The sequence below is a fragment of the Thunnus maccoyii genome, chromosome 5, assembly GCF_910596095.1.
Source record: "Thunnus maccoyii chromosome 5, fThuMac1.1, whole genome shotgun sequence".
In the NCBI taxonomy this organism is placed as follows: Eukaryota; Metazoa; Chordata; class Actinopteri; order Scombriformes; family Scombridae; genus Thunnus; species Thunnus maccoyii.
In genome coordinates, this window is record NC_056537.1 from 33,106,020 (window position 1) to 33,118,571 (window position 12,552).

Here is a 12,552-nt window from a genome sequence, read left to right on the forward strand (position 1 = left end):
ACTTGTTTCGCATTGTTCATCTAACACATAATATGGAATATCAACACAGCTTTGACAACAAAGTCTGGTACCTTTTAGAAGCAGGGTACAGCTCCACGGTCACCACCTCAATGCCGTTCCATGCAGCTGCACTGACGCCACAGAACAGACACTGCAGGGCAATGATCGCTGATTGGCTGAAGCTCAGAAACAGCAAAAAGGTACAGCCTGCTGAAATGAGCATGGAGCCACCTGAAGAGATACACACAGATCCTACAATGAATCCTTTCTCACTGTATGTAATTTTAATATATTGTCACATATCTGTAGAACTAAGACTTTGGCTGAACTCAAAAAAGACTCAAAGAGAGAACAATTGTATCAGAACATCAAACTAAAGAGCCATCAGTCCAGCCCACAATGTTTGACGCAACACACTATAGGTTTACATTTACTATTTAGCCTCTGCATTTCAACAGAGGCTGATATATAACTGTAGGTTCCACTTGCACCAAACTGACTGTAGACAATGTATACCCCACTACATGGGCCACAACTGTAGTGCACATGGACTACAAACAGGGCTGTATATGAACCATGTGTTGGGGCTTTGGGAGGCATGCCATCCCATCCATATTCCACTAGGTCAGACTACAATTCATTCAAGTCCTTCATTTTCAGGATGAAAATTAGCCAAACCCACCCCCAAATCTTCATGGTTTTCTTGCTTTGTAATAACTGAGAACTGAGATCAAATTCTAAAGAGTTTTCTAAACACTAACTATGGTATGGTTAAGATTAGGGAAAGATCGTGGTTGGTTTGGGTTTGGGAAGAGTTTCCATGAGTCCATGTTGGATCCAAAATTTTAGAAAACATGCACCTCACAGTTACACAGAAACTCTCTGGCAACAAAGGACACTTCACACCTAACCCTAATAGCCTGGCCTGCATCTATAAAATAAGATCAAACTTCCAAAACATCACCTATAATCTTGACCCTGCCAATCTTCTCCATGAAGAGGGCGGAGATGATGTTGCCGGGCAACACGGCCAGACTGCCCAGGAAGCTAACCAGGTAAATGAGAACGTCGTTGTCCTCAACAGTGTCCAGGTGGCAGCCATGTTTGTTGTGCTCAAAGGTGGCATTCTCCATCTTGCAGTCGATGAACTTCTCCTCCCACAGGTCTACAGAGTACAAGGAGACCATGAAACATAAGATGGAATTTACAGAACAGGGTCAACTGATTAGCCTTCAACCTGATTCAGTGAAACATTTGTCAAGGTTTTGTATATCTGGAATATTGTTGGAAATTTTCTTTTTTCATTCAAACCTCTCAGCCCTCTCTGCAGTGGATATTTTGTGCTCTCTAAATTCTTTATCTCCTTTATTTTCCAATTTGTTCATGTCAGTTTTTTTTATTCCAGGTTGAAAATAAATGTAAAAGTTTTTGCCATTTTTATCACTTGGGACCGCAGTTGGAATTGAACTGCCATGCTGTACCTACAGTAATGACTTACATGGCAGCACATTTCTAAAAGAGGTGTAGATAATTTTTGAAGAATTGTGGTCAGTATTGGAGGAATAATTGGACCATAAATTCTGTCTACAGCACCTGGGTTTTGAACTCTCAAAAACTCAGACAGACTGACAGACAGACACCACTTTTAAAGGCTTTGTTAATGGCTTTTTGGCCCTGTTTACACCTGGCTTTAACATGTGTCTCCGGTGATCTGATCACAAGTGGACAGCTTTAAGTACGTCTGTTTACACCTGAGTGACCACTTGTGATTGGATCTCACTTCCTCGCTCTATATGCAAATAAACACATCATTTCCGTTTGCAAAGACTAAATTTGTTTTTAACCGGCGGGAGGACCAACAGGGGTCCATGTATCCTTCGTCCAAAGCTGTGTTCAACTTGTTTGATAATAGGATAAACAAATATACAATGCATTGTGTGCCCCCTCACGAAAACCAAATGCCTGTCCTATTGATTTGCTCTAGCGCCACATCGGAATATAGACACATATATAGAGTTATATGCAGCGATCTCCCCGCAGCTACGTCTCTCCATTGAGAGACGCTGTTCAGATCTACGCACAAGTCACAGCAGCTTAACTTCATTGATTATTCAAATCTCCAACACGCTGACAGGATCGGTCAGGATCTAATATTAATTAACGTTATGTGTTTTTCTACACATCCAATAGGTCAGCTGTTACACACACAGTCCAGGTTCATACAGTGAAACTGTTTGGAGTAAAGCAGCCGTCCTCCTGAAAAATTCTGAGCTCATTATGTTTAGCAGCATGGCAAAACTAAAAACTGTAGTTATCAACTTGACAGGACAGAGGAAACTATCCAGCAAAGTTTAGCTTCTGAAATATTTTTTTAGACAGACAAGTGAAAAATGAATGGTTTAATTTCTATTCAAATTGTTGATTTGATGAGGAAAACCAGTTAGCGAAATGGGAAAAACAGGGAAAAATAGAGGACGTCAGTTGAGTAGGCGGTCCCTCAATGTGGCCCAGGACACATTGTGTTTACGCTGCTAAATGAATGTGGTCACATGCGGCCCAGACCACCTCCGAAAGTGGTCTGAGTGATCGGATCTCAATGCGTCCTCAATGCGTCCTGGGTGCATTCACACCTGTATTTAGAGCTGTCCACTTTTGATCGGATCACCTGAGATGCATGTTAGTGCCAGGTGTAAACAGGGCCTTTGAAAGTTAAAGGACCAATTTTTTGGGCTACTTGGGTGCATTGAAACAAACACAACACTGACATTTTACCACCTAATTAGAGACCTTGTTGGGCTAATGTGTTAGCAAACAGTTGCCTTTTTACATATCCAGCAGACAAAGAGAAACATTAGCATTCATTTGGAGTTGTGTTTTTGTCCACCTTATGAATTTCAGTTGGACAAAAACATCAAATGTAAGTCCAGGATTGACTCTCCTTTTAGCTCTGTTTTGGTCTCCACCAGCTCCTGAGAAAATCTGTATCTCTTTAGCTGATAGATGCTCCACTTTGTTCACCAGCTGGTCTCTAACTTTGTCTATCTGCTGTTTGGTGCTGGCAGGTAGTGTACAGCGGGTTTATTAGAGCTTTCTCACTGAAAACAGCTGCATACTGCTGCTAATGTGAGGGTGATCCAAACCCTAAAGCTGCCAACTCTAAAATTAAAACAATGAGCTGAAAGACTCTTAACCGCTCTTTGGAGCTGAGGGGAAGTGCAGAGTTATAATTCTCTGTTATGTGGGTCTGTCAAGAGTTGTACATTACACAATGGGCCAAATCCATAAAGGGATTGCGTGGCTTTAGTGGCTGCTAAACCTGTGCAAATGAGACAAAAAGGTGTGTAATTCACAAAGCACCTGTAAAAGGTGAAATTCATAGCTTGATTTATTGACTTCTCATACACATTCTAGCAAAGTTATGAAACACAACAAAGCTAGAAAGCTTATTTCCATTGTGTACCTTAATTGGGTGAGTGGGGGGAGTGCACTGAGCAGCATAATTTTACACACCAACAACATCACAAGAATAGAAAACACACAAATCCAAAAAAAACCCAAAACATCATCACCATTAAAGATATAAAGTACAAAACACTGACAAAATCATTAAGGAACGGAACACAGCAGAACCTTTTTAAGAACCTTTTTAAGAAGAAATGCATCGCAAATTGTGCTGCCAAGCAAATAGCGTCATGGTGCACCTGTTCCATTTGCATGTACATAAATTAGGTAATATTCATACATTCAGTGCAAAACTGGCCCCTTTCTATGCAAACAAGCCTTGTTGCAAAAACAGTCTAATTCACAAAGACCAGCGCTAATAGCCACACACAGTTAGGGTGGAGTTATTAGCATCTTCAGAGAGTTGGTGTTAACTGCATGAATACTTATTCCTAGAAAAACACTAGAAACAGCTCCGCTCACTCAAACAGATGCAAAACAAGGGCAAATTGTGCTCAGCTGCAAAACTTTGTGAGCGTGCTTGCACCGGCATATCATTAGCGCAAAATCTTTTGTTAATAGGACCTCAAAACGGAGCAGATTGAAGTGAAAATGCCGCACAATTCACAGTGCTATTAGCAGGTGCAATCCATTCTTTGTGGATGGGGCCCATAATCTTTTGATCCATTGTTCATATAAAAATATTGATCGAGCAGCTTTAAGTCATTGTTGTGAACACCAAGTGGGATGCCAGGTTGTGAAAAATCATGTTGGCTGGAGTTTATTTTCCTTCAGCATGACATTTTAATTGTCTTTTTAGCTAGCTTTTTAGTTCATCAGGAAAAATCATCCAATGAACTGCTTACCTTTTGAAAATCTTCTGTAGAGCATCTGGTTTAAATCCATGTATTAATGACTTTACATTTACATCTGCAGACTTGTTGAATATTTCTAAAACCTCTTCATTAACTAATACTTTATTAACATTTATGATTGCAAATATCCTACTAACTTTTTCTAATGGCTTATTAGAGGGAGATATATTTTACTTTGGCAACACAAAAGTTATCAATTGCTTATAACTGATCTATGAAAGATTCATAAATAATTTATTAAACCATTAATAGAGCCATTAGTGACATATTTTTAACCCTTTATAAAAGATGTCTTAGCATGAAGTGGTACCAAAAGGCTTAACCTTTTTTTGGAAATGTGATAAGAATTACATTATACTAATAAATACTACTCTGCCTCAACAGCCGAGGTGTTAAATGTGATTGATAACAAGTAATGTGATTTGCAATGCAGTGCTGTGTCAATATGACATGCCTTATAGTGAAACACTGATGGTATGATTAATGACTTTGTTTCATGTCATGTTTCATATTGATAAGGACATGAGCATTGCAAACATTTGTTTAACCTTTCTGGTCTGGAGTGGTTAAACATGTTAGTTTCTGGCTAACATCACCTCATGCCTTGTTTGTGGTTGATGACTGATGGTCGAGTACATCAGCTATCACTTTAAACCACACCTGATCTCTAACTTTCTCAAAGTCCTACTCCAGCTGAACCTACCTGTGTTATAGAAGACAGTGGAGCGGATGGTGCAGTTCTCAAACACTGTGTCTGTGGACCTGATGTCCTCAAAGCGACAGTCTTCAAACAGTGAGTCCTCAAACTTCACTGACTTCAGCTCTATACTGATGAACCTATGGGGATGGTATGGGACAAGCACACACACACACAAACCAACAGACAAAGAAAACATGGACTGACTTCTATCGCTGTGGCAGCACAGAACCAGAACGGACAGAATGGGCTCCACTGAACAGTAATTCACTGTGGTAAATCTGATATGCCCGTCACTGATAACACTGCCATGGAAATGAGTATTGCTTCACATGTGGACAGAGTGATCATCTCCATGGCGATATTATATTCTCAGTGGCAGGCCTACTGATTATACTATTCATGATGTTTGCAAGTTAAGACCCATTTTGTCTGTTTTAATTCTGCAAAAAGCATAGAAGTTAAATGATATACAGTAGTGTAACATACACTGCACTGAAAACTCTCTGTTGCAGAGGTGAAGCATCCTTGAAGATACACTCCCTTATTTTTATGCACAGCCTAATCACAACTATAAATCCCCATGTTTCCAGCCAGCTCACTACTGATGTTTTAGAATTTACCTGGTGCAAGCCAGAAGATGCACTTGTCTTAATAAATGGAAAGTCAAAATCACATTCATGCAAACGTAACAGGGTGCAAATTCACTGTTGGTGGAAAAGACCAGTAATATAATAATATTGTCCGAAGAATGAATGCTTTTGGGATTAAAAAGTGGATTTGTGTGCACTCTTGCTTCTGAACCAGCAAGCTGCAGAGGTCCCGACCCCTTAATGTAATTAGTCTTTCTTCGTCCATGTTGACTGCTGGGAAATGTAATTGAATGTATTCCATGGACATACAGAGAGGAGAGGGGGAAAAGAAGAGGACGGAGGGAAATAATGGAAAGAACTACCGAATTCCTGGTGAGTTTCAGTCAGAGGCTGAACTGAACACAAACACACACACACACACACACACACACACACAGAGTTGGTGCTTGCCGTTGCTCGCTAGTTTACTGCTAATGTATTCTGGCTGTTTGGTGCAAATTAATACAAATAATCCCATAGTCAAACTCGCGCAAGTAATGCAAGGTGAAAATTCGTTTCACATTTGGTGTGAGCACTTCATTAAGCTTGAACGCCTGTTTAGCTCTGCCTTCCCTCTGGCTTTAAACACTTTTATTCACAGTTTTAGTTTTAAAACATCAACAGTGAGCTCAGAGGAACTTTTGGGACTTGTGAGTGCTTTATTAGGTGCAGTAACAAAATAAAGGGGTGTATCTTTAATTACTTCAACCACATGACAGGGAACCTTTAGTATATGGTTGTATACTAAATAAAAGTATACCGTACATTATATCAGAATATAGTGATAAAATAAAAAAGTGAACCATTAGCATATGCAGTAAAGTGTTTACCTGTAGACATATAGCTAATGTTTCACATACACATTAACGCAGCATGCTGCTTTGTGATAACAACATAACTGAGAATGAAATGATTGATACACTACAATAATAACATTTGTGTCTATTGGAACAAGGTTCTAGTGGTCCTTTTCAACAGAACATGGAAAGGAGTACTGTCTACACACATGACTTCTCCTTGGTAGATTGAGTACTGCTGTGCTCTCCTGAGCATGTTTTAGAACAAGGTATTTTAGAAAAGTTACAAGAATTTCAATTCAACCAGAGGAGCAAGATCCCTAGAAAACACAGTACTGTAGCTTCACTGCATTCATGCTAAAAATCATAGATGGAGAAGGACAGTGGGTGCTACATACTGTAGCGTCTCTGGAAACATTCTGATGATGGTTTTGGAAAAAAAGTACTCTTATATATTGAAGGTGAATAAACAGGATTTTTTCCATTCTTATGTTGTCTCTTTGATCTCAGTTCAGTCAATTGAAACAGAAGATTTATAGGATTTTATTTAATTCTCAAATGGTTTGGTTGAAACAAAAGTTTAGTGACCTCAAGTCTGCAGTATATCTTTGTGTCTGGTGTGTGGCACAGTGGGACTTACTTGTCATTGATGTATTCCCCTTCTCTATGGATCTGGTTCTCCAAAGAAAAGTTAAAATGGAAGTTCTCCACTCGTTCTTTATGGAATACCTAAACAGAGACAGAAACGACTTTAACCAGATCCAGGTGTTTGTGAACCAAACAGTGTCACTTCAGACTTAAAAAGATGAACAGATACACCAAATTTCATAAATGTTTTAACAAAATGATTCCATGCTTACTTGAGGGGGACAAAACATACCTGCACTGCAAATTCTCATATACTGCACAACACTTTAAATGACTTGAAGATCTAAATTCTTGACAAATTCATTAATATTTTCAGCAATTAATACATCATTGCTTTCTCCAACATCAAAACTCATGGTGTAAGATTCATAATACTAACAGTGAATTAAAGATGAAGTGGGTTTATGGACATCGTTCCATGATCAGGCACATTGGACATATAAGGCCCAAAAAGTATAAAATCTAACAAGATGTGTTGTGTCTGTGAATTGACTGAGTTATGACTCTGTGAAGAAGGAGTACGTTTAGTGACAAATTGTGTCCTTTAGGTGCAAAGGGAAAATCGTTGTTGTTGTTGTTACCTTGACTTTGGACTGGTACTCTTCATGCTGAAGGTGTTTGATCATGTCAGGGAACCATACAGACAGACCGTAGAAACTGTGACAGTGTAGTTTGAGAGACGACAGAGTCAATAAAAGATTCACAGAACAATCAGAATGTAACTTTGTGCCACAGTAAGAACTGGCAGATGAAGACAGAGTCATATGGGTTGCTTTTAAATGCAAAAACTCTACTCTAGTGGTGGAAACGCTTACTGTAGATGGCAATGTGAACTAACCTGAAAGCCATGCAGAACCAGATGATGGCCATGAAGAGTGTAGCAAACCTCAGCTCAGCAGACAGGAGAGATGCTACGTTCCTCAACACCTGGGACAAATATGCACATACAGCAGTGAACCAAGAACCAAGTCCCTCCAGATTTAGTCTCTATATGCTCCTTCTTCATAATGTAGTTCCAATATAAGGACCTGTTTTACACTTAAGTTTCCATATCCATGAATCCTATAGGAAGGTGACACATTCTGACCTTTGTTAGAGGGTGTCAATTGTCATTGTTGGGTGAAAACTTCTATCTCATGTTTTCAGGAAATGTGAAAAAAACTGCCTTTTTCTATAAGTTTGACCATGAGTTGAGTTACATTTTGGGTTTATGAGGCAGCTTTTACAACTGTTTCATCAGTCCAAGAAGTCATAATACTTACTCAGACCAAGGAAGAGCAATATCCTACAGTTGAACTGAAAATATTAAATTTACCAGTAGCATTGTTTCAGACATGAAGTTGGAAATCACTTGCTTACTTTCTTCTCTTGAATGTGGCTGGACAGAGTAAGTCATACTTTAGGTTCCTAACAAGCCACATTCCAAAACTACTGTCTTCTGCCTTTAGACATACAACGACAAAGCTCAGTGAATGTCTGTCCTTTCCATTACACTGCATTATTGATGCATGTCTTAATCAACTCAAGGCACAGATAACATTGCTGGTGTTTCAGGTGCCACTGTTGCTAGCATTAACATTTTACAGAGACCTAAGATCTGATAATCAGTTAAAATATTACACAGCCTCTAATGTGCTTTAATATGTTAATAAAATGCTTCTACCACTGAGTGGGTGCAAATTCAGTTTTCAAATTCTAGACATAGTTACTTTAATTTTGTATGAAATGTTACATAGAATTAACTATTATCGGAGGAAATGTAGAGTAATAAGATTAAGAGTTTACAACCATGCTAGCAAGTCTGTGAGGCTGTACTTGAACTAAACGCTAACATCAGAATACTAACTTGCTCACGATGAAAATGCTAGCATGTTGATGTTTAGCTGGTATAATGTTCACCATGTTCACTGTGTTGGTTTTGTATGAAGACATGCTAACATATGCTAATTAATCAATTAATAACCCAGCAAGTATAGCTAATGATGGGAATGTCATTAGTTTTGCAGGTGTTTGGTCATAAAACAAAGCACTTAAGTCAGAGGATCACCAAAGTCATTAGAATATGCTACTTGGGAACCATGAATGTGTGTACCAAATTTTATAACAATCCAAGTAGATGTTGAGATACAGTATATCACAGCATAAGAAAAAATGACTTGCTGGTGAATGTCAGAGGATCACAAAAGTGACCTAGAGGCACCTTGAATATCTGTTGTAAATATCATCACAATCCAGCCAATAGCTGCTGAGATATTTCAGTCTGATCCACAAATGTCAACCTCATTGTGATGCTAGAGGACATCATCACAGTCTAGATTTCATCCTCTGGGGACCATGAATGTGTGTAAAAACTTTCATAAACTCATAAAAAAAACTCTTAGTCTGTACTGGCAGAGTGCAACACTCAGATCACAGTGCTTACACAATTAGTTATATTCCTACAGTATATGAAGGCAATTTAGAGTCTGATAGTCTGTAAGACTCAGGAAACAGACAAACAAGTACAGAGTACAAAAACAAACACACATCATTCCTCCTCTGAGGCCTCAGTTCTAACCACAGCTCCAACCACTGAGCCAGCACGTTGCCAGATGTGGTCTCCTTTACTGTGTGTTAGTACGTACCAGTTTACAGAGTGTTAGTGAACGGACAGCCCAACGCTGTACAGCTGTTCCTGTAGCACTCTGAATCTCAATGAACTCATCCTCTGCTGTCTTAGGAGCCTTGATGTGAGTCACCTAAAAGGAGACCGAGAAAGGGAAAACAACATCAGTTTCTCCTGGATGCAACTAAAATTCTGTTGTGTCTGAAAGAGCTCTTCAAAAGTCAGCTCTTTAGTCATCAGTAAAATCTATAAATATATTTGTGACTTACAAATGAGACTTTCACACTCAGGGGGAAATAATCCATCACATTTAACATTCCCCCCAGAGGTTGTAGGAGCAGCATTTCGAGCTGATCTGGTCAATTTTTTAAACAGGTATTTTGTTAATATTTGATACTGGTCTTTTTACACTCTGGAAACTATGAACCACCAGCTTTATGGGTGAAAGTATGTCTGTGACTGTGCCCAGCCATGAAAACAGCAGGTCTTATTACATCTGTCTTTTCAGTGTGATCTGAAACATCTGATCACACCAGCTCGCTGTAATTGTCAGTTCAGTCAGACACATTTGCAGCAAATGGTTATACAATTTACAAGTTATACAACTCTGATGATGTCTAAATGGTAAATGGACTGCACTTATATAGTGCCTTTCTAGTCTTCTGACCACTTTTACACCACAAGCCTCATTCACCCATTCATGCACACATTCATACACTGATGGCAGGGGCTGCCATGCAAGGTGCCAACCTGTGCATCAGTAGAAACAAACTCATTCACATATACATTCACAATTTGGCAATTGGCCATTTGGGTTTCAGTATCTTGCCCAAGGACACTTCGACATATGGACTGGAGGAGCCGGGAATCGAACCGCCGATTTTCCGATGAGTGGACGACCCGCTCTAACTCCTAAGCCACATTCGCCCCAATTCTAACTTAAGGTTAGAAGTTCTACAGTTTTTAATGGCAGCCTAAATAATGTTCACAACCTGTATCTACAGTCCAACCTGAAAATGAGATGAGTAGCAAGATACTTGACTCATTAAGTTAATGTATCTGTTTGAATGTATCTCACTTTTTAGCTGTCCAATCAAATCTGAAGGACTATTTGTCCTGCACTTTTGAGACTGTCCCATGTGGCAACTACCTAGCCAATAAAAATATGTTAAAGTGCAATGTCACTGACGGTTGCTAGATGCTGGCTCTGACACACTCCAATTCAAAAAGTTAATTTTTTTTCAATGAGTCATTATTGTCTCAATCTCTAAATTCAGGCCCTCTAATAAGTGTGCTGGTGGCCATTTTGGAAATTATTGCTCCGTTAATACTAGTAGCTTTGATGTCTGCTGTGTGGGCATTGATTGACAGCTGTGATTGACATTTGCATCACCTGCTACTCTCCCCAGCTCCAGGACTCACACTGAATCACACAATTTTCACAATATTTCACTAAGTTTAATATTGCTTGTGTCATGAGAGTGAGAGGAGCAGATGGACCCAAACGCAAGAGATGGCAGGCAGGCAAGATACGATGCAGAATTTTTAATGAAACAATACAAAAAGTCACTGGAGACACTGAGTCACAGGAAAGTACCAGAAACACAGAACAAACACAGATGACTCAACAAGGACTGAACTCAAAACTGGACTATAAATACACACTAAACTAATCAGGGAATGGGGAACAGGTGACTAGACAAAAGGACAGGCTGGGAGTGGTTGGCTGAGGGAAACACAGGGAGCAGGGCAGGGCTGACGAGACTGATACAGGGCAGGTGTGGGGAAGACTCAGAGCAGGGCAGGGCTAATGAGGGTAATGCAGGGCAGGTGAGAGGAGTAGCACATGAACACAGAAGGAGAAAACACAGGGAAACCAGAAAACCAAAAACACAATAAGCACAGTCCGACCAATAAAGGCAACCCAAATGCCAGAAAGTGGGGGGTGGGAGGGGGGGCATCTGATGGATAATAACAACCAAGGAATTCAAAAGAACAAAAACAAAAAAGTCCAAAAAACAACCGAAAGTCCATTCAGTATGTGACAACTTGATTATGATACCTGCCTTGTTAGCACAATTTAGCTGAAGAAGTTAACGTTAGCCCAAGTGTGCAATGCTCAGTGTTCCCAGTAAGCTAGCATTAGTTTGGAGGTAGCAGGCCATGTTTCTAGAGCATGAAAGGCAACACCCTGCACTCCTTATTTGGAAGGAAAGATGGCGCCAACCATAAGCTGCAACTCTCGGTTTTAAACTGCCTCCAATGCAAACCAACGTGTGTTGGACAGCTACATGTACTCACAGTGAAGACTTTTTCTGGCTGTCCTTTGGCCCTCCAGTTGGTGTCATGGACCTGCTTCAGGATCATCCACGCTTCATCATGCTTGGCATTCTGCTCCACACACACGAACACAGCAATGAAAATAACAGAGAAACTTGTATTAATGGAAAAAATAAAGGACTAATTTGCAATTTCATCACCATTATCACACAGCAGTTTGTTTCTGTGTGTTTCCCTCTGAGACTTACTATGTACATATTTTACGGGAATGCATTGAACTCAGGCCTTTATGCATGCAAAGCATATGCAAGGTCACCATGGTACACTCCAAAGATTAAAACGGTGCAGATCAAGTATAAATGTGTAATGCATTATTGATTCATTCAGCATCAGAGGTCCTGTGTTCTTGGTTGAAATCACAAGTAATTTAACTTGTGTCAACATAATTTAGCTGGGAGAGTTCCAGGTTTAATGAAGCCCACAGAACCTTTTGAACTATAAACTGTCAGCCTTTCACCGCATCCAGAAAGAGTTAGAGTTGGAATGTAAAAACGCATGTAACCTGAATACCAATATG

General features: G+C 39.7%; 1 protein-coding gene across 4 annotated transcripts in view; it reads right to left on the reverse strand.

The window, feature by feature from the left end:
* The window catches only part of LOC121897731 (synaptic vesicle glycoprotein 2B-like), a 70,802-nt gene that overhangs the window by 5,881 nt on the left and 52,369 nt on the right, over positions 1–12,552 (reverse strand). For 2 of the 4 annotated variants that reach the window (XM_042412429.1, XM_042412430.1), the window contains 8 exons: positions 11,997–12,086; positions 9,715–9,828; positions 7,929–8,017; positions 7,672–7,747; positions 7,083–7,171; positions 5,020–5,153; positions 965–1,165; positions 72–231 (listed from right to left, as the gene is read on the reverse strand). In XM_042412429.1, coding sequence (XP_042268363.1) covers positions 72–231; positions 965–1,165; positions 5,020–5,153; positions 7,083–7,171; positions 7,672–7,747; positions 7,929–8,017; positions 9,715–9,828; positions 11,997–12,086 — 953 coding nt within the window. Of the gene's footprint in view, positions 1–71; positions 232–964; positions 1,166–5,019; positions 5,154–7,082; positions 7,172–7,671; positions 7,748–7,928; positions 8,018–9,714; positions 9,829–9,964; positions 10,051–10,773; positions 10,895–11,996; positions 12,087–12,552 lie in introns of those variants that run through there. The other 2 variants (XM_042412432.1, XM_042412433.1) reach the window with 2 other exon arrangements.